Source organism: Epinephelus fuscoguttatus, linkage group LG16, assembly GCF_011397635.1.
Source record: "Epinephelus fuscoguttatus linkage group LG16, E.fuscoguttatus.final_Chr_v1".
In the NCBI taxonomy this organism is placed as follows: Eukaryota; Metazoa; Chordata; class Actinopteri; order Perciformes; family Serranidae; genus Epinephelus; species Epinephelus fuscoguttatus.
Genome location: NC_064767.1, coordinates 39,602,451 through 39,626,206, shown reverse-complemented (window position 1 = coordinate 39,626,206; position 23,756 = coordinate 39,602,451). Strand labels below are relative to the sequence as shown.

The window sequence follows — 23,756 nt, the reverse complement described above, 5'->3', positions numbered from 1 at the left end:
TGTTCACAAGAATGGGAGGGACCCAAAGATATAATAGCTCTGGCCACGGCTATCCCCATTAATGAGACATCTAAGATTTGTATGTTAGTGAAGCTAGAGGAAAAGTAATTAAAATGATCATCTATAGACTCTGAATATCTGTCGTACATTTTATGGCAATCCAAAATATAGTTGGTGAGATATTTCAGTCTGAACCAAAGTGATGGTCAACAGACAGATGGATGGACAAACAATGCCATTGTTAGGCCTGGGTATCCTGAATGTTTTATGAACAGCGCCAGACTTTTTTAGATTCTTTAAGCGCCACCACTCAGAGGGAACTCATTTAGCTCCTCTGGCAGGGAGGTTGGGAGTCAGTGTTATCAAGTGATTAAACCTGCTGTAATGTAAGCCTATGGGACACCCACGGCTTGACAAAAAACTACTTATATGTGAATGGGCAATAGTTTTTTATATATATATATATATATATATATATATATATATATACAGTACAGGCCAAAAGTTTGGACACACCTTCTCATTCAATGCGTTTTCTTTATTTTCATGACTATTTACATTGTAGATTCTCACTGAAGGCATCAAAACTATGAATGAACACATGTGGAGTTATGTACTTAACAAAAAAAGGTGAAATAACTGAAAACATGTTTTATATTCTAGTTTCTTCAAAATAGCCACCCTTTGCTCTGATTACTGCTTTGCACACTCTTGGCATTCTCTCCATGAGCTTCAAGAGGTAGTCACCTGAAATGGTTTCCACTTCACAGGTGTGCCTTATCAGGGTTAATTAGTGGAATTTCTTGCTTTATCAATGGGGTTGGGACCATCAGTTGTGTTGTGCAGAAGTCAGGTTAATACACAGCCGACAGCCCTATTGGACAACTGTTAAAATTCATATTATGGCAAGAACCAATCAGCTAACTAAAGAAAACGAGTGGCCATCATTACTTTAAGAAATGAAGGTCAGTCAGTCCGAAAATTGCAAAAACTTTAAATGTGTCCCCAAGTGGAGTCGCAAAAACCATCAAGCGCTACAACGAAACTGGTGCACATGAGGACCGACCCAGGAAAGGGTCCAACCAAGAGTCACCTCTGCTTCTGAGGATAAGTTCATCCGAGTCACCAGCCTCAGAAATCGCAAGTTAACAGCAGCTCAGATCAGAGACCAGATGAATGCCACACAGAGTTCTAGCAGCAGACCCATCTCTAGAACAACTGTTAAGAGCAGACTCAGCGAATCAGGCCTTCATGGTCAAATAGCTGCTAGGAAACCACTGCTAAGGAGAGGCAACAAGCAGAAGAGATTTGTTTGGGCCAAGAAACACAAGGAATGGACATTAGACCAGTGGAAATCTGTGCTTTGGTCTGATGAGTCCAAATTTGAGATCTTTGGTTCCAACCGCCGTGTCTTTGAGACGCAGAAAAGGTGAACGGATGGATTCCACATGCCTGGTTCCCACTGTGAAGCATGGAGGAGGAGGTGTGATGGTGTGGGGGTGTTTTGCTGGTGACACTGTTGGGGATTTATTCAAAATTGAAGGCACACTGAACCAGCATGGCTACCACAGCATCCTGCAGCGACATGCCATCCCATCCAGTTTGCGTTTAGTTGGACGATCATTTATTTTTCAACAGGACAATGACCCCAAACACACCTCCAGGCTGTGTAAGGGCTATTTGACCAAGAAGGAGAGTGATGAAGTGCTGCGGCAGATGACCTGGCCTCCACAGTCACCGGACCTGAACCCAATCCAGATGGTTTGGGGTGAGCTGGACTGCAGAGTGAAGGCAAAGGGGCCAACAAGTGCTAAACACCTCTGGGAACTCCTTCAAGACTGTTGGAAAACCATTTCAGGTGACTACCTCTTGAAGCTCATGGAGAGAATGCCAAGAGTGTGCAAAGCAGTAATCAGAGCAAAGGGTGGCTATTTTGAAGAAACTAGAATATAAAACATGTTTTCAGTTATTTCACCTTTTTTTGTTAAGTACATAACTCCACATGTGTTCATTCATAGTTTTGATGCCTTCAGTGAGAATCTACAATGTAAATAGTCATGAAAATAAAGAAAACACATTGAATGAGGTGTGTCCAAACTTTTGGCCTGTACTGTATGTATATATATATATATATATATATATATATATATATATAGATAGATAGATAGATAGATAGATAGATAGATATAGATAGATACATATATAGATATATATACATACATATATATATGTATGACACACTTTCTCATTCAATGCGTTTTCTTTATTTTCATGACTATTTACATTGTAGATTCTCACTGAAGGCATCAAAACTATGAATGAACACATGTGGAGTTATGTACTTAACAAAAAAAGGTGAAATAACTGAAAACATGTTTTATATTCTAGTTTATTCAAAATAGCCACCCTTTGCTCTGATTACTGCTTTGCACACTCTTGGCATTCTCTCCATGAGCTTCAAGAGGTAGTCACCTGAAATGGTTTCCACTTCACAGGTGTGCCTTATCAGGGTTAATTAGTGGAATTTCTTGCTTTATCAATGGGGTTGGGACCATCAGTTGTGTTGTGCAGAAGTCAGGTTAATACACAGCCGACAGCCCTATTGGACAACTGTTAAAATTCATATTATGGCAAGAACCAATCAGCTAACTAAAGAAAAACGAGTGGCCATCATTACTTTAAGAAATGAAGGTCAGTCAGTCCGGAAAATTGCAAAAACTTTAAATGTGTCCCCAAGTGGAGTCGCAAAAACCATCAAGCGCTACAACCAAACTGGCACACATGAGGACCGACCCAGGAAAGGAAGACCAAGAGTCACCTCTGCTTCTGAGGATAAGTTCATCCGAGTCACCAGCCTCAGAAATCGCAAGTTAACAGCAGCTCAGATCAGAGACCAGATGAATGCCACACAGAATTCTAGCAGCAGACCCATCTCTAGAACAACTGTTAAGAGGAGACTGCGCGAATCAGGCCTTCATGGTCAAATAGCTGCTAGGAAACCACTGCTAAGGAGAGGCAACAAGCAGAAGAGATTTGTTTGGGCCAAGAAACACAAGGAATGGACATTAGACCAGTGGAAATCTGTGCTTTGGTCTGATGAGTCCAAATTTGAGATCTTTGGTTCCAACCACCGTGTCTTTGTGAGACGCAGAAAAGGTGAACGGATGGATTCCACATGCCTGGTTCCCACTGTGAAGCATGGAGGAGGAGGCGTGATGGTGTGGGGGTGTTTTGCTGGTGACACTGTTGGGGATTTATTCAAAACTGAAGGCACACTGAACCAGCATGGCTACCACAGCATCCTGCAGCGACATGCCATCCCATCCGGTTTGCGTTTAGTTGGACGATCATTTATTTTTCAACAGGACAATGACCCCAAACACACCTCCAGGCTGTGTAAGGGCTATTTGACCAAGAAGGAGAGTGATGAAGTGCTGCGGCAGATGACCTGGCCTCCACAGTCACCGGACCTGAACCCAGTCGAGATGGTTTGGGGTGAGCTGGACCGCAGAGTGAAGGCAAAGGGGCCAACAAGAGCTAAACACCTCTGGGAACTCCTTCAAGACTGTTGGAAAACCATTTCAGGTGACTACCTCTTGAAGCTCATGGAGAGAATGCCAAGAGTGTGCAAAGCAGTAATCAGAGCAAAGGGTGGCTATTTTGAAGAAACTAGAATATAAAACATGTTTTCAGTTATTTCACCTTTTTTTGTTAAGTACATAACTCCACGTGTTCATTCATAGTTTTGATGCCTTCAGTGAGAATCTACAATGTAAATAGTCATGAAAATAAAGAAAACGCATTGAATGAGAAGGTGTGTCCAAACTTTTGGCCTGTACTGTATGTATATGTGTATATATACATAGAGAGAGAGAGAGAGAGAGAGAGAGAGAGAGAGAGAGAGAGAGAGAGAGAGAGAGACAGAGAGAGAAATGACAGATTTTTCTTTAGTTTTTACTGAATATTTGAAGGCAAACTATTAGGCTGACATGTGAAAATACAATTTATTTTTTACTAATACTATTTTTTTTTTTTTTTACTTTTCTTTATTTGTCATATTGTCAAAAATATCATTCTCTCAAAAATACCCTAGAATAAAGTGACATTATTTTAGGACCATATCGCCCACCCCTAGTCCTTAGGGCTCTCAGTCCTGACCTGGTGCATAAGGGTTTTTAAAATCAAAATAACCATTTATCAACACCACATCCCACTGGTTCATACTGAAGACAAAAATCTTGTTGAGCTTTAAAGCTGGAAGGAGTAAATTATGAATTTGTTAGGGACTACTTTCAGCTGTGGATTAATTTGGTGCACTAACAAGTATTTATAGCAGCAGAACTCACAAACTTAAGGGTGTTATGGGGACCAGTTGCATAGTAATGTTGCATTCTGTTTCTCACCTGGACAACTGCTTTGCTTCCAATCACCTCCAGGACCTGCCCACTCCTCTTGGTGCCATCTGGAAGGGTCAGGTGAACGATCTCAGCGTACCTGGGGAACTAGTTCAAAGACATTCAACAGTTTGACTACAGCTGCCTGAAAACTGAATTCATATCATTAGTACATATGCAAATATATCACAATAATATAATGTGCAGTGGTGAATTACATTGGCTTCTGAAAACACTTCTTTTACAGTTTGTTGAGCGATTGTGTTGCAAATCCCAAACTCATTAATAAATTCTCAAAATGAATTTTCACATAAATAGTGATTAGTATTGGTAGCAGCAACATGAGAATACATTCATGTGTTCTGACCACGTGATATTACTGGACAATAGGCATTCCATGAGTGTTGATATACAGTAAAACAGCACCGGGTGTAAAAACTGTTCATTACGTTAACCGTTAATTAGCCTACCTTAACTATTGTCATAACTAACGTTGCACTGCAAACATATTTCCACAAATAACACTTAAGTCAAATACTGAAAGGCTTTCAGAAAAGGACAAAGGGAAGAAAAGGAGCCTGGATGCTAAACTGGAAACATCCAGGTGTGCTCATATGACATCAGATGATGTGGCAACATAGTACTCTCTGATCAGCTGTTAACTCATCGCAATCCACGTATGGCTGCACAATTAACAGAAACATACAGATTAATGTACATAATAGAAAGCAGCTGGCCTGCAGTAACACATAGACCAACACAAAGCAGCAAGCCAGTGTGCAGGATAGGGCTGTCAAAATTGCTTAAAAATGACGTTCGAATATTCCTTCTAAAAATAACTCATAGGTTCGAACCATTCAATTTGGTTTTTTTTTCGCATTATGTCCACAAGAGGGCAAACTAATACAAGGAAACATACTTGTATATGTATTAATACAAGGAAACATAACTACTTGTAGGTATTTTTATTTCAACATAAACGTCTTTGAAAACATTTACATACCTACACATTAAAACACATAAAACAATTATCTATAACATTACGTTATAAACGACCGCGGACCTCTCGCTCACCCCCCATCTCTGACCCATCACGCAGTGCGTTCAGTGCAGCGGCCCAGGCCAACGCCCACTCACAAAGAGGACAGCTGCGGTGGTGTTTTTTTTTTTTTTTTTTTATCCTCTACAATTGAATATCAATTTCCACATTCGAAGGTCCATTTTTTTGTTTTCAAATTCAAATTTAAATTTGAATTTAGAATATTCATTGACAGCCCTAGTGCAGGAATGTTTGTGTGTTGCTCGTTGTGGAACTATTTGTGTTTATTTAGCCAAAAAAAAAAAATTAAATAAACAAACTAATCATAATCTGTTTTCACTTACTACCATTAACAAATGAATGGTGCTTGTAGAACTGCTGTATAAAAGCACTATCACACTTGAGGTCATGCAGTTGTACTAATTATCATCAGGGCTGTGATTATCTTCAGCCAAATCACAGCTGTGCTGATATTCAGTACAACAGCATTGCCTCTCCTGTAGCACTGCTTCATGGGAACACCACGTAAATTGAGAAATCCAACATGTTATTGCCATCGTCTAGGAAGTTTAATCACTATTTACAAACTTGAGCTCCTCTCTCTCAAAGCCAGAAACCAGAGAAGGAAGTCTCAAACTTGTGATGTCATAGGGCATTAAGTCTGGAGCTGCTCCATAGATAATAAATGGGAGCCTGATTTGATCTGAAGAATGTTTGTTTTCTTTTTTATACCAAAATGAGTTTGATTTTATTGTAGTGTTCTCAGTTCTTAAACAGAAAATGTACCCATATACTTAGAACATTTTCCTAGGTGCTCTTATACCCTTTTTCCACCAACATGGAACCAGCTCTGTTCTGTTTCCCACACCTAATTTTGAAAAGTTCAAAGCATTTCGACTAGAAATAAATTGGTTCAGAACCAGAAAAGCTGGTTCGCTGCTGGAACCAAAAAGTAGCAGGTTTTCTTTGACTTGAAGTGCGAACAGTGACGACATCAGTGGGCATGTCAGATTTTACAGGTTGGAAAGAGAGGATGGAGAAGGCAACAATGGAGAAGTGAGAAATTTTAGTAGGTTAAGTTCCCCTTTAGGTTAAAACAGAACTTCCTAGCAGCCTCACCTTCACATTATCCAGGATCACCAGGGGCCCATTTACACCCGACACAGTAGAGTAGGCTGAAAGAGAAGAGAATTACATAGCTCACTCATTTCTTTATTCCAACAGGCCACATGACAAGAAAATACTGCAGGTAATACTGACAATATCCCCATTTCTTTGAGCGGCTGAAAGCCACCAATCCACATGAGAATAAGTAGACATCCTTACAACCAACACTGTTAATAATCACAAGCTGACCTTTCACGGTGAGATTTAAACAGCTTTCATGCACTTCCAGGCCCAAATGTCAAAGGCAGCCAAATGTCAGGAAAAAATGCATGAAATTCACTTGTTCACATATGGTGAATACAATTACACAGACATGGGGTTAGTTCTGAGCCTTGCAATAATAGAACACTAATTGAAGGGTCATCATTGACGAAGGTTAGTGGAAATAGCCTGTGTCCTTCCCCAACATTAAACCATAATAACTGCTGCAAAGTGTACTGAAAGAACATAGTAGGACTCAATAAAAACTACACATCCAATATGTCATGAAAAACCCTGTACATTGCCATTTCCCTGAACTTCAGCTGCTGCATTTCTTTAATCGTCAATGAGATTAAACATCATTTGGTTCTCATTTGTGCTTAAAGCTCTCTTGTTTCCATCACATAATTCACACTGTTGGATGATTTGGTCATGGTTGAGAGATTTGGCAGTATATCTGTCAACACTGAAAATAATGTAGGCCAACTTAAATATTTTGTACATGCTTAATGTGTCAGAAATTTGATGTGAAAATACTTTACATAGCACCTGCGATAATCAATCCATAACAATTAACAGGAAACTCTTTATCCCTCTTTGAATGACATATTAACCCTTCGGATTCTGGCATAGAAGTGGTATTTTTGCTTACTGTGCTGTCATTTTTTGGAGTATCTTCAAATGCTTCATGCCCCTAAAATCTGTAGAACATAAGCTAAAAGGCAAGTGTGATGTGTCTCATCAGCTAATTATAAATGTCTAAAATGTCTCATCAGCTAATCATAAATGTCAATAAAGAAAGTGTGCTCTAAGAGCAACAGTCAAAATACAGTGTTTCAAAAGGTTCAGTCTCTCTTTTGTATAGCAGAGCTGCTTTAAGGTTCACTGCCACACAAAAGACCGCTGTAATGGATTATTGGAGTAATAACTGACTGGTAAGCATCAGAAGATCCTCAGTAGAAACAGGAAAAACAGGGTCTGGACCTAACATATTCCTTTCACTGAATGAAGCAATAGCATTCACTCTGCTGACATGGAAGCCAATTTACATTGAGTTTGCAAGAAATTCATTGATGTCCCCATCACGGTCCCAGTGCACATCTGCAGACCGGCATTATTTCCACAGGGTTTTCTATCATGGTCTGGTTTTCCTCTTTATGTGCGAACCATCAATCTCGGGGCCAATATCAAAGGCGCGAGGAAATTAGAGTAGACTGGTACAGACATAAAGCACTAAAGCTTAGCAGGGTGCATCCACTATGCCACTAATTAGGCAGAGGCCAACAAAATAACCTGTCAATGCGCTACAGTATTGCAGCCATTTCCCCCCACACACCTGCATTTCACCCTCTATTAGGCAGACAGGCAGTGTATGTGTGTTGAGGGTGGAGTGGGAGGTGGTGGTGGGAGGGTGGTGCAGAGACTATTGACAGAGTAAGAGAAAAGATGGCTCAAGTGTAATGATAAAAACCAAGGGCACCACAAATACAAAAAAAAACCCAACATCTTCCTCTCCAAAATAAAACAAGTTTTACTCTGAACAGCCTTCCTTTATCTCAGTTCCTGCTCCAGGGCCCAGATTCTCACACACATTTCTCTGTTTGTACTACAAAACCTTGGTCTGCACTGGGGAGGTTTGTTCATGGATAACCTTTGCTTTCCCTATTTGCAAATGAGAAGCAAGAGGCAAGTTATTGAATGGAAACTGGTTTAATAAATTGTACTAATATTGTGCTATCTTACACATAATGGTACTGAAATGACAAATATTATTTTACTAGATACCGGAATAGGATAAGAATATACGAGTAAAAATTCAGCTTATCACAGATATGTCTGTAACTGTACGTAAATATCGATGTCAGCATCTGCCTCTGAAATCCAGAATCGCTCAAGATATACAGCACATTTTACAGTTGAAAGACAAACTTGTCAGTGTTCTGGCAGAAGAACTAACAAATGGCAACCATGTTCCTAAATTATCAAACAAATTGTAATCACCATGCCATGCCAATATATTAGTCATGCTCTTAAAAATAGCAGATAATAACTTTTCACTGCACCTTCTATTTGACTTTTCAGGATTTTTTTCTTAGTTCCAGCCATAAATCTTTGTTTATAGGATTGTGTAATATGTAAATATATATTCAGTGGGACAACATAAATTTCTCAACCACCAGGGATTTTATCATACTGGTTTGGTAGGTTTTCAATAAGTGATATGGGTTTACTGGGCCTTTGTGGGCAATCTTGCAGAATCAATGAAAAGGACTGCTTCACAGCAACAATAGATTTAACATCATGTCTGCATCACTGTGATGAAGTATGTTGATTTGCTGGAATTGGCCAACAATCAGTGCTGGCCAATTCCACAGGCCGTCAATTTAATAAAAACTTAGCACCAGATATATAGAGTCAGGAACAAACTAGGGCTGTCCCGAATACCATTTTTTAACATTTGGACCTTTGGCGGCGGCGGACTCCAGGGTATATTCGGACCTAATTGTACTGCAGAGTTCTGCACAGCGGCGACCGGATCTTTGCTCTCAAACCACAAAAAAATGTGATGGCACAACAGTATCCTTCAGTACATTATTCTATGCTTTCTTTTGACTTTCACATTGGCTAGTCATCCTGTTTAATTTTTTCTTCTGATTACATCGGAACTGTTGAAACAAGTTGTAGGAAGCCTCTGCAAGTAATTGGTTGCTGGCAGACACTCTGTGCTGCAATAAAATGGTTAATCAGCAGTGCCGTGCACTGTAGAGCCGATGCGCTGCTGGTTCTGCCAGCCTGAATAGAATATAATGTCTATAGCCTTACTGTTGTGTGTACAGCCTTTATAGACTGAGCTGAGTAGTGATGCGCGGGTTGACCCGTAACCCGCGGGACCCACAAATGGACCTGCGGGTCGGGCAGCAGTGATCGTCCGTTAAATCGGTCTGTAAATGATATTTTGACATTATTGGCTATTCCTGTCATGGCATCCGAAGGTACTGATGCATTGAGCAGGTGACAGTCCGCGGCCATTTTCAAAACACACTTGTGTCACGCACTCCAAAAGAAACTTGTTGAAACTTTAAACAAATTATTTATTTATTTATTTAACGAATACCTACCCATAGAAACGAATATTCAAATATCCAAATGTATGGGTACAGCCCTAGAACAAACTGTAACCTCTGGAACTTTAAGTGCCAAAAACTGATGTTCCTTTAACGGCCACTTGAGGCTGGCTCCAAAATAGTGTTAAACCTCATAGACTCCCATGTTAAATTATCCAACTTTACAGCAGAAATAAACATGTTCACAGCCTGCTGAAAAAACAGTTTGGGTTTCTTAAGCTAAATTCAGCATTCGTGACAATTGTACAGGGAGGGATTTTTTATATAGCTCACCCGGTTACATTTTATTAGGACTTTAATTTTGAGTGACAGGCTGTCTGCTGATAGTGTCCTCGGCTTCACAGTCAGATCCACCCCTCGCTCCTCCACAGCTCCAAAAAACCAAAATGGCGACAGCCATAAAGGCAAACATGAGGCTTCAAAATAGCAGTGCATAAACCAACGGGTAATGTCATGGTAGCTACATTCATTATTTTTACAGTCTATAGTGATATCACAGTTGGTACCTTATTTTATACAGTCTATAGTTAGGATCAGTCCCTGTGGAATAACCATTAAACACCGACCATCCACTTTACCAGTAAATATGTTTCATGGCCTATAAACTGACTGTTCTTTAAAACCTTACTATCATCACTATCAACATATAAGCATCCCTGTATACACTGTACATACTGTCACATCCACCTGTCTCATGTGCAACCTGCTAGACTAATAATCCCATATTTGTACCAGCACCTTTTACACACGGCTCCATTGCACTACTGTGTTACTGTTTACAATTTCATTGTGATAGATTGATCAAACAACAGACAGATTGATTTGCACATAGAAGTCAAATGTTTGTTTCCCTTTGTTCAGATTTATTGTCACTGTCCTCATTGCATGTCTATTTCTGTGTACTGAGAGCAAAATAACCACAGTCAAATTCCATCAATGTGAATACCAGGCTTGGGCAAGATTGGCCATGATAATGGCCCTCACATGTCCACAATAACAGTAAAATATTCAATTATGATACACCTGTTAGAAATGTTGGGCTAGGGGCGTCGGTGGCTTAGTGGCAGAGCTTCCCTATGTACAAGGCTGTTGCCGCAGCGGCCCGGGTTCAAATCCAGCCTGTGGCCCTTTGCTGCATTTCATCCCCCCTCTCTCTCTCCCCCCCTTCATGCTTACCTGTCCTGTCCAATAAAGGCAAAAAAATATCTTAAAAAAAAAAAAAGAAATGTTGGGCTATATTCAGTCTCTGTCTCCTTTGCTCTTGCTTTCTCTATGCTTTACCTCACCCCACCTTCACTTCACTGTTGTAGCATTTTCAAACTAGAGCACTCGGAGAGCGTAGACCCCCGCGCAAAGCAGCTCGGATTTCCCGCCATTTTATTATTTTATTCACTTTGCTTCAACCGATCACCACCAAAATTTTATCATCTGTTCCTTGTCCCATTATCAACCTTTCCTGAAAATTTCATCAAAATCCGCAGACAAACAGACCAATGCCAGCGAAAACATAACCTCCTTGGCGGAGGTAAAGAGACACTGCATACTTACTCATGTTAAGTTAGCCCATGTTGTGTTCACACTACGAGCAACAAAGCAACAGTATGACAGCTTTATTATTGGTAAGTTGCTGTTGAGGTGCAGCAAGAAAGAAATCTGCATGTCACCCATTTTTCAATTATTTGGAGAGCCAAAAAAAAGTGAACAACGTGATTTGTAATCTGTGTGATAAAGAAGATAAGATAGGATGCGGTGAGGTGAGGTGAGGTGAGATAGACCTTTATTTATCCTGAGGGAAACTGCTGTGCAGCAGTTGCAATACTAAGTTCCTAACTAGATGCGATGGGAGTGAGAGTCAGCAACTAAATCAGTCTGATTGTGTGTTTTTTTTTTTTCTATTGGACTGTCCTAACTGCCCTCAAGGGACGCAACGCGGCGTGATGTGGCAGGCTGTTTTGAGCTTAACTTTTGATGGATGCCCCATTTCTATTTTTATTCTGCTGCTCACGTTGGAAGTGCCACAATGGATGACGAATGGCTGATTCACAAGGTTTAAATAAGGAATAACCTACAGAATATGTCCTTATTTTACTACAGAAACCTAAATGAGTTGGCATCTGACTGAAGGGAGATTGCCAGGAAAATGAACATTTCTGGTAAGAATTGTGTGGGATGCTAGCAAGCTAGCTTGTTTTACAAAGTGAAGATATGGGTATGAAGCATCCTTTCATCCTGAAGGCGTCCCAAGGAAGATCTCTATTTATCCCAAACACGTATTCTTTTGTCCCTGGGGAAACCGGACTCCTGCTGCTACTCACCATCTCGTCACACAAAGATGAGGGGCCCTATTTAGATGGTCTAAAGCGGATGGCGGAGGGCGCATAATCCATGTCGCAAGTGTCATTGCTATTTAGATGCAGGCACAGTTGTCATTTTCACACCCTGCGCCCCCGTCATCTAACTAGCAAATGAACTTGCGCTTCTCTGGTTGTGTTGGTCTAAAAATGAGGAGTGGTCAGGCGCAGTCATGGCGCGTTGCTAGTCAGATGACGGAAAAAGCAAATGCACCAGTGACCAACAAAAACCTGGTCTAAAGTCAACGGTGCAGTATTTCGCTGTTAAACAAGTTGGTAATATGCGTCTCTAGGCGGGTGCACAACGCGCGTGCACTCTGCTCAGACACACACGGAGCAGTCACACATATGCAAAAGATAACAAATAAAAATATGATTACAATGTGGAAGGTTATTATTGTGCACATTAAAATATTTATCAGAAACACGTCTTAATGGTCAGTCATTAATCAGAATGATCTAATCGCAGTAATAATGATCATCATAATCCGGGAGGTCCAAGCTCGCAGTGTCAGAATATACGGAACTGCGAGCAGACCTCCACGGGCTGATGATGCATAGCCTGTAAAATGAACTTGTCTTTCCCAATTGAATTGTGTTCATTTTGGCATGTAAATCACAAAATCAAAGATGTGAAAATATATATATGTATGTATATATGAATATATACTCCCTATCTGATGTTGTGGCTGTTTGTGGCTGGCTGAGAGGGATGTGAACTTATTAGATTGCAGCTGTGTTAAGGCCCGAACATACTCGGGCAGAACGTACGCGGAACGGACTCCGGAGGTCCACGCGGACTCAAAGTGGACATCTACAAGCCCTGTGCACACAAAGCTCAGATTTTACGACCGCACGGACTCCGCTCCGCACACCAGTGACTGCTCGCCATGTATTTTTCACATCGCAGGGATTTTTCATGGACATTTTTACTGCAAACTACAACGCGGAAGTGCGCTCGACTATGGAAGCCCGAATGACTGCGGACATTCCTCACAGAGTCCGTTCCTCTTACGTTTCGCCCGAGTATGTTTGGGCCTTCAATAAAATCAGGTTGGGTTTCCATTACTCGTGCCAAACGGTGCCAATTCCCTTTGATGTGACATCAGATGTGACGGGACAGTCGATATAGAGATACATTTATCGTCTCCTCAGCTGTAAAACGCTCACTCTTTCCAGTTGGTAGGTCTGCCATCTAACTAGCTCTCCGCCGTGTGCTCTAATAGCGCCTCTTTTAAAGGGAATGAGAGGTGACACTCTGATTGGCTTATTGAATGATACGCCCAAAACCCGCCCATGACTAATTCACAGACTAACTAGCAAGTGACTGGGACACGCCCATGCGCCGCACGCCTGGCGCTTTGCGTTTTAGACCATCTAAATAGGGCCCGAGATCACAGAGCCCATTTGCCAAGCTGTCATTGTATTCTTCTTGTACTTGCTCATTAAGTAGGGCTGTCCCGAATCTCATTTTTTAACATTCGGACCTTCGGCAGAATTTATGGTGCTGTGGCCGTGCTGCCTGCTCTCTCCGGTTTTACGCCAGGCTCGGCTCCTTTCAAAGACTCCTTGCAAAGCACTCCACCAGGTTTTTTTCAGACCTAATTGTATTGTGGAGTTTTGCACAGCGGTGACCGGATCTTTGCTCTCAAACCACAAAAAAATGTGATGGCACAACAGTCTCCTTCAATACATTATTCTTTGCTTTCTATTGATTTTCACATTGGCGAGCCATCCTGTTTAATTTTTTCTTCTGATTACATCAGAACCGTTGAAACAAGTTGTAGGAAGCCTCTGCAAGTAATTGGTTGCTGGCAGACACTCTGTGCTGCAATAAAATGGTTAATCAGCAGTGCCGTGCACTGTAGAGCCGATGCGCTGCTGGTTCTGCCAGCCTGAATAGAATATAATGTCTATAGCCTTACTGTTGTGCACAGCATTTATAGACTGAGCTGAGTAGTGATGCGCGGGTCAACCCGTAACCCGGGGGCCTGGCAAACGGACCTGTGGGTAGGGCAGCAGTGATCGTCTGTTAAATCGGTCTGTTAATGATATTTTGACATTATTGGCTATTACTGTCATGGCATCCGAAGGTACTGATGCGTTGAGCAGGTGACACTTTCCATAATTCATATTAAATTCAAAAGATAACGAAAAAACAGCTACAAGTTAGAGGGAATAGTGATAAAGTGGTAAAACTTGGCATTGATCCAGAGCCTCAGACGGATGCGCTCAAGCCTGCCGTTGGTAGGCAATACTATATTTTCATATTTTTAACAATGGAATTTAAAAGTTTTGATTTTTATTGATAACCTACATTTACCAACAACAAAAAGACTACATTTAGCACCAAAAAATATGTAAAAAAATAAATAAATAAATAAATAATAATAATAATAATAATATAAAAAATATATATATGTAAATAAAAAAACAAATGTCGAATACCAAATTTTCATAATGAATACCTATCCATAGAAACGAATATTCGTATATCCGAATATTTGGGTACAGCCCTATCATTAAGTTAGGTTTTTTGCCGTTAGTCTCGAGCCTTGCTTTTTAGCTTGCGCAGAATTAATGTGACACGACAGAAAAACATCACCCACTGCCACTGGTGAAAGTCATCTTACTGGCCTAATGGTAGGCTAATGGCATTTGACAAGGCAAATATCAGCGGATACCAATGTAAAGCCGATAAATCCGTGTATCCCTAACATATAACAAAACTAGAAAAACAGTCAGGTGCAAAACATAAAAGCTAACAGTTATGAGTAAGTAAAGATGGAAATTTCACAAATTTCTTCTTCCAGTTAAACTCACCAACCAACAGAACACACAAGTCTATCACCGACTCCATCAACAAAGACCAGTCAAACAAAAACTGCTCCCATGGGATACAATGGTGGTATCAGAAGTGTTCTGGTTTCTGTTTGTAGTCTGAGTAGTACTGACTAATCATATTTGAGTGGGCTTTGGTTGCCTGCTAGTAAACAAGTGGAGACCAAAAAAGAAGGAATGCCTGGCCAACATGCAATCTCAGAATCCATCATCTATTATCTGATAATGATGTAGCTTTTCTCTGTTAATTTATTATTATTATCATTCATTTTTTTTTTGCTGCTGCTGCATTCATATTAGGGTTGCAATGATATACTTGTTTCAAGGTATACTGTGATGTAAAAGTTGAAAATTATCATACCCTGTACATTTGCTTATCTAAGATGAAACAAAAAAAAATGCAACTGAATATTGGATATCCCCTTTATTGAAGTTATTTTGTAAGGGAAGACATTTTACACATTAACAACATGGTTTCAAGTTCCAATTGTAGTATTTAAACATTTCTTCAATCAACACTAACCCTTCCATTCTAATTCATTTCAGGATTATTCTGACTTAAAATAATATAAATTCTGTAATACCATGATACCATGAAACTGCAATATTTACTGAGACGGTTATCTTACCATGAAAATCTCATACTGTTGCAACCCCAATTTATAGGTTTTGTTTCTCAACTTGTGTGTCAAGTTGCTAATCGGACTGCAAACAATGACCAGCGCATGAAAGAGGAAGTCACCTTATATGTAGGTTAAGGTGAGCGAGTCATGTAGCAAGTGGGCAGGTCACGTAGCTGCAGTTATACCTACTTGGAAATGTTGGCTGTTGCCCCCACAGGCTAAATGGTCATCAGATAGACGTAAGTCATAACAGTCACACAGTGAGATGGTCATCCCAAATTTCTGACACTGTCATTGAGAATGTCTTTGATTGCAAGACCATGACAACGGCCTGACTTGAACCTTGACTTGAAGAAATGAGGAAATGTCAAGTGCAGCATACAGTGCATCATCAGTTTTTTTTTGTTTGTTTTGTTTGTAAGGTTGCTTTTTTATAGCAAATTTATCAGCCATTTGGTGGCACTAAGTCTGAAGTGTGTGTAACATTTGAATGGGTAGTTCCAGAGGGATTAAAGGCCTAACCCTGGCCCTATATAGTAGCCAATCATTATGAAAAATAATTCATGGTACTCTCTTACGTATAACTGTGATGATAAAGAAGTGATTTTCCTCTTTCATTTCACAAAATAACAATCCCTCAATGCGCTATATGGCCATGAGGTGTGAAGTAGCTACATTTCCCATTAGGTTTGGAAAACTTTCTCCACCCCTCTTTTGCTACTTCAGCTCAAGTGCAGCAGTCCCCTTGCTTGGCATGCAACAGCAGTGTGGGTCACCCTGCAGCCTGTTCAGCTGCCAGAGCCCTTTGTGTACAAAGATGTTAATTGGTCCTAATCCGCCACTAGAAGCTGTTTTGGTAGCCTGACCTCGCACCCTGAAGGACACCTTGGTGTGAAATACTAAAGAGCCCATTGAAGTGCCACAGAAAAGAGGCACAGAGCATTCCAACACAATTCAATTTCCCAGCTGAAAGAGGGGGGAACTGGAGGGGAGGCGGGAGGTCAGCGCTGGGATGGAGATGGGGCCGCATCATTCCTCTGACAATAAATGAGCGCTACAAAGCAGTGGCTGCTGTGATGTGCAGTCTCACAATCACGTCTTAGCCTCTACTTCAAGGGATTCCCACAGCCCCACTGGACATGGGAATGCTAATTGCCTCAAAGCTACAACCAGCCCTAACACACACACACACACACACACACACACACACACACACACACACACACCCACCAAAGTGAGTTATAATCCTCAGCCTCTGCCTACAGCCTTTGTTTCCATGTTGTCACTGTCACTTTTCCACTCACAGTTGATGCTTTATGGTAGAAGCACACTGATATCAAAGCTGTACTTGCTCAAAAATACATAACACAGTCAACCAAAGCACCCCAAACATATCTGTGTTGTTACACTACAGGTGAGGGTAATTTATTTACCCTTCTTTCCACACCTCTGCATAAACAATGATGCCAAAATCTCTGAACACAAGCTATAGTAAGAGCAGCAAGGACAGCTAAGATGGTATGAAGATCAACAATAAGAAATAACAGGTCTGATTTTTTTCCCCCAAGTCTACCATAATACAACATTCATATGCCATATGTATGTTGAGAGAGTTGTTGGTCTTTGGAATCATTCTTCCTCACACTGGCCAAGGAAAGACCCCTTCATGGAGCGACTATATTATACAGTTAAGGTCAAAATTATTAGCCCCCCTTATGAAATCAAATAAAACCCTTATCCTTCCAATGACATGGGCCATAACCTTAAGTGTTGATAGTTTGTGTGTGTCCGCAAGAACAAAGACAACATCTGCATAAGGTCAAATGAACATTTTTATTGGTTTGCTGAACTGAAACAAGAAAAAAGCAAAAAATGCAATGGTCAAAATTATTAGCCCCCATGTGATTTTATGCTTTCAAAACAAATTAACTGGGTTTGAAACCACACCTGAGCATTCAATTAGGTTTGAAAAACACACCTGAGCAATCAATTAGCACCGAACCTTATTTAAGTGACTTCAAGAAGCAGAGTTAGTATCACTTGACCACTTGAATGAAAGGGATACTCCAGGGTTGCTCTATAATCTTCGTAAGAAGCAATATCATCATGCCAAAAAGCAAAGAAATCAGTCTGGACCTCAGACAGAAGATAGTGGATCTTCATCTTCAGGGGGAAGGATATACTGCCATTTCCAAGCGTTTCATGGTTTCTAGAACAGCTGTGTGTTGCATCATTGCAAAGCACAAAGAAACAAAGTCTGTTAAAAATAAACCTGGTCGTGGTAGAAAACGCAAGATTTCCAAAACTTTGCAGCGAAAAATAATCAGAGATGTCAACAAGAATCCTCAGACCTCTGCAAAGATGATTGTTGCTGAACTGGCTTCCTCTGGACTTGATGTTTCACGCAAGACTGTTGTGAGGGTTCTTCATCGTGGTGGACTTCGGTCATCGTGCAAGAAAAACCCCATTGCTCTCACAGCGGCACATTAAAGCCCAACTGAATTTTGCCAGAGACAATCTGAAACATAAGGGTGAGTTTTGGAAGTCTGTCCTTTGGTCTGATGAAACCAAACTTGAGCTGTTGGGGCATATGGATGCTGCTTTTGTTTGGCGAAGGAAGGGCGAGGCCTTCAACCCTAAAAATACTGTCCCCACAGTGAAGCACGGTGGTGGCAACATAATGCTGTGGGGCTGTTTTGCTGCTTCAGGAACAGGAAACCTTGTTTGGGTGCATGGGACCATGAAAAAAGAGGATTATGTGGGTATTTTGAAGGCTAACATCAAGACATCTGCAGCAAGTCTAGGGTTAGGTCGTCGCTGGGTCTTCCAACAAGACAATGACCCGAAGCATACATCAAAGTTAGTCAAAAACTTTTTGAAAAACACCAAAATCAAGGTTCTGGAGCGGCCCTCTCAGAGCCCTGATCTCAATCCTATCGAGAATCTGTGGAGGGAGCTCAAAGTTCGGGTCCATGCTCGGAGACCAAGCAATTTGCATGATCTTGAACAATTTGCCAAGGAAGAATGGGCTGAAATCCCTCAGGAGACATGTGCCAACTTAGTTAGAAACTACCAGAAGAGGTTGTTGTCAGTTTTGGATCAGAAAGGCTACACTATTGACTATTAGTTGTCAGAGGGCTAATAATTTTGACCATTGCATTTTTTGCTTTTTTCTTGTTTCAGTTCAGCAAACCAATAAAAATGTTCATTTGACGTTATGCAGATGTTGTCTTTGTTCTTGCGGACATACACAAACTATAAACACTTAAGGTTATGGCCCATGTCATTGGAAGGATAAGGGTTTTATTTGATTTCATAAGGGGGGGCTAATAATTTTGACCTTAACTGTATAAGATGGTGGACAAAATCCACAGAGGGGCTGTCATTTTTTCTAAAATTCTAGTAAGAATAAAATCAGCATGTAATTTGTTTGAACTGATTCAAACAACACATGGAGTGTAATGCACCCCTTTGGTGTTACGCAAGAGTGTCTTACCTTTCTATCATCTATATTTTTCCTGAGTGGTGTAAAGCCTCCTACAGACTGAGATTTCATCAATCTTGTAAGTTTACTGCAGGCTACACTGTGCAACATAGATCTAATGAACTTGGGGATGACATCAAGTTTGATGTATGCAGATCACACGATGCACATGCTCTAAAGCACAACGTAGACCACATTATGAAATATGCTAGGAGCACAACACTCCATTCCTAGGGTTGCCACGAGTCAGAGGTTTGAGTTCCTGAAGTTCCCATTTATGAAACGTAGCATAGGTTACACTGTCCGCCTTTACCATCGGAACGGAAAATGGGCGGTTAGTGACACCGTGACATTCTTTTACCAATCAATCGATAAACTGTTTTGTGGTAATCTTAATTGCTATTCTTTCTGATAATATGGACCACTTAAGCGTAATATCAGGGGAAATCAAATGTGTAAGCCCTTAAAGGGATAGTTCGACATTTTGCAAATTTGCCTATTGCCGTAATCCCTATAGTCATATGAGTAGGTACATTACCTTTAATTGTCTGTGCGTGCTGTTCTGAGATCGGTGGGGCAGAGCTGCCCGCTGAAATGGAGGTGAACAGTACAGGTCCCTCTCTCCCTCAAAACTAATCAAATACACCATCAAATAACTCCAAAACGCTCTTGATGACAACACATGGCTTGCGCATTCACCACGCTATGAAATAATAATGTATAATTAAGTGACATTACTACACATGAAGCAAATACTCGGAACTACTTTCTTGAGTAAACCACTGGGCAGAGTGACACAGTGCGCAACTGAGACAGTGCCGTAGTTATTGCTTGTAGCCATTTGCGGTATCGTCAGCTGGACACACCAGAAGGCTTGAGGAAAGTTTACAAGTGTTTTTGTAAATCATGGTTTACACATGCATTGTAAAAGGTTGCAGTAACAAGCCGAAGACATGGAGCAAAGTGAAGTTTCACGTAGTTCCAACCAGTAATACGGACAGGATGAAACAATGGCTATTTGTGCTGGACATCGACCCCAACACGCCTGTGGAAATGGTCCGGAAAATGTTTGTGTGCTCCTGCCGGAGGACTACAGTGAAAGGGAACATTTTATGTTGTTGTTCCTTCAGGAGTTGTGGTGATTTATGAGTGTGGAGTTAGCATGTTCTCCCCGTGTTCCGGTGATTATTTTGAGGCGTACTCTGTATTTATATTGCACAGGTGTACCTAATAAAGTGGCCAGTAAGCCCCACATTTACACTACTGGCTCTAGGTCTCCCCTCAGCCCCTGGTTGCTCGGCAGCCTCAACCTCTCTTCTTGCTCTCTCTTCTTCCAAAACCTGTAACTCTTCCTCTGTATATTCTGGCTTCTTCTCAACAAACTTGTTGCTTTGATGACGGGAGTAACTGCACTAAACATACACTGTTTGAAATCACTCCGCCCAGCAAGTACTGTATGTCTGGAATGTAGTTCCAGCTCTGCATTTCGCTTCAAAATAACTCTGTCTCGTAATATTACATTATCATTTCATAGCGTCGTGAATGTGTAAGCTACAAGTTGTCCACAAGAGTGTTTTGGAGTCATTTGATGGTGTATTTGATTAGTTTTGAGGGAGAGAGGGACCTGTACCGTTCACCTCCATTTCAGCGGGAAGCTCTGCCCCACCGATCTCAGAACAGCACGAACTGACAATTAAAGGTAATGTACCTACTCATATGACTTTAGGGATTACGGCAATAGGCAAATTTGCCAAAATGTCGAACTATCCCTTTAACTATAGCCAACTCGAGAGGCCCTGTCTTAAAGAGTAGCTTAAAGTTGAAAATCTAGGGCCAGGTAGTATTCCAGAACAGTAAAGGTGGCTGGTTTCTGGATTACAAGGCAAAATACTGTATGATTAAAAAGCAAAGGCTGGCAATCAGCTTGATCCATAGCATTCAATGTTCTCATTTTACTGTTTTATATTTGCTGTTTTAACAGTGACTTAAAAGCAATTAAAGATTTCCCTATTCAATCATCATACAATGTATTATTCTGAAAGCATCCTCTTCATCTATAATGATGGACCATTCATCCAGTCTGTCTGTGTTTCTGTCAGCACAAACTTCCAAATCTGAACGTAACACTTATTCATGTTTTTTGAGCTGATGGAAATTATTTAAGATAGAACAAGCTTTTCTCTCTATTACTATATCTTTATTGTCTCAAAGACTATGGGTTAAATGAAACTGAGAAAACCTCCATTAGAAACATTAACATCAAGGTCAAAACAAATGAGATGATCTTATCCCTGAGATTTGCTAAAATGAAAAAGCTGTGATACCGTATTAGTAAATATTATTTGCTTGAGAGTTTAAGACAGGACAATTTGTTCTATTTTTTCAAATATTTCATTTGTGCAGTAAAAAAATGCTCTGTTCTCAGATAAAACAAACCCAACTAGGATTGTGTATCAAACAGGCAGAGTACTGTGTGCATTTTAAATTCATAGGTCATAAACAGCAGCCTTGATAGACACACCTCTTCCAACCAATCTGTATTTTGACACCCCAATAAAATGAGATGGGGCTAGTTTTACCTGTAGGTACACGGGTACTCCTTATTAAGAGTTCTCCCTGCCTCACTGCACTGATTGCTAGGAAATGTAATCGGGCTCAAACCAGGAGCAAATTTGCGAGCAGAGTGGGGCCTCTTGTCTTCAGGGCCTTTTTGCTGGCGGGTGGTATAGTAGAGGAACAAAGCTGGCAGCTGGTTAACACAACGGCTTCATTACAAAGGTGGCAGACTGCTATGGTTACAATAACTAGAGGCATGGGCTTTGACAAAGCTACAGTTCACAGCCGTTTGCTGTGGTTAAGGAACAATTTGGCACACCAGGTAACCCCTCACTTCACAAGGCTTTTTATTATGTTTTCACATTATGACCTGGGACAATGTTATAGGCTTTAACACAAATTACACACACTAGTTCACACAAGCTTTGTTATAAAACATAAAAGATGTTCAAAATCACATCCAATTATTGACAACATCACCTGAAATTACAGCATAGCACTGTTCACACATAAAACCACATATTGTTTGGTCCTATTCAAGACTGACTCTAGTTTTACAGTGAAGCCTGAGAGGCCCTCAAATATAACTGACGGGGAAGTTCAGAAGTACAATCCAAACTCTGAAAAATCTTTGGGTTTTCCCTATTTTCAGTAATTTGTGGCAGCCAGCAATATATAACCTTCTGTATCACAGTGCAGTGATTTATTTTGCCCTGTCTGAATCAATTGGGAATGGCTGCCTAAATGCTGGAAGGGTTGCATTAGTTTGTAGTGTGCTGCTAATTGTTTTCATCTAGTTCCACCCATCGACACGCTGGGGTGATGTTGGCATAAATGAGTTGACCACTAATGTAACCTACTGTCATGCAGCAGATGTGATATACTGTTGTGTTTTTATCCACCACTCTCTCGCAATCGTCCTCATAATTCACAGCAAAACCGAAGTGGCTCCAAACACCAGACCTGTAGGTTATCAGAGGATCTTCTCCTATTTCTGGTCTGGTAATAGCATTACTAACCATCTTGTAACTAGCTAGCTTAGCGTAGCTGCCTCCTAGTGTGTCACTGACAAATTGTGCTTGTTTTTTTCAAATGTAATAGGACAGTTTGTAATGTGTACCGATCAGATGTGGAGGAGCAGCGGCTCTACTCTGAGTCGCTCCCAGACGTCCGAGTTCCTCAACCTATCCCTAAAGCTGAGCACAGCCACCCTGCAGAGGAAACTCATTTTGGCCGCTTGTACTCGCAATCTCGTTCTTTCGGTCACTACCCAGAGCTCGTGACCATAGAATGTAGATAAACCGGTAAATCGAGAGCTTCGCTTTCTGGTAGGGATGCACCGAAATTAAAATTTGTGGCCGAAGCCGAAGCATATTAAACGCTTGGCCGAATACCGAGTACCGAATATTGTTGTTTAGTTTTTCATTAGTTTTTGCAGATGAACCCCCTCCAGATTAGTGTTGTCATGGTACCAAAATTGGATCCCACTGTACGATACCAATGAAAATATCATGGTTCTGAGTAGTATCACGATACCACAGCGAAAATGAGTCAGATGTGCCTTTTGTCATTTATGAAAAGATAAATCACTTTACTATTATAAGCTACATCAATGATATTTCAGTGGAATAAATTACTTATTGACTTATTCATACTTCAAAAACAGCATCAATGAGTGATTAAAATAATGAGGGATCAAAATAAAATGAATAAATAAAATAAGAATCAACCAGCCACCCTCCTCCCCTTCATAAGTAAAGAACAGTCCCTAAAGTGCGGTGAGGTTTGTGGGCTGTGAACGGCTCGTTTCTCCTCTGACATGTCACATACCTGTGTTCGACTGGCTCAGCTGTTCAGGTACTTCTGGGCAGTCCACACGCCAAGAAGAGGATATTATTGGAGCCAACTCATCCGTCGCCGGTAAGCCGATGGCCGCCGTATTTGACAGGAATACATTACTGTCTGTGTCTGTGAC

General features: G+C 40.8%; 1 protein-coding gene across 1 annotated transcript in view; it reads right to left on the bottom strand.

The window, feature by feature from the left end:
- atp6v1ba (ATPase, H+ transporting, lysosomal, V1 subunit B, member a) overlaps positions 1-23,756 on the bottom strand; it is a 114,354-nt gene that overhangs the window by 48,344 nt on the left and 42,254 nt on the right. Inside the window, exons 2-3 of the mRNA XM_049601222.1 lie at positions 6,553-6,608; positions 4,404-4,502 (exon numbers count right to left, since the gene is read on the bottom strand). Of these exons, the coding sequence (XP_049457179.1) occupies positions 4,404-4,502; positions 6,553-6,608 (155 nt within the window). The remainder of the gene's footprint in view (positions 1-4,403; positions 4,503-6,552; positions 6,609-23,756) is intronic.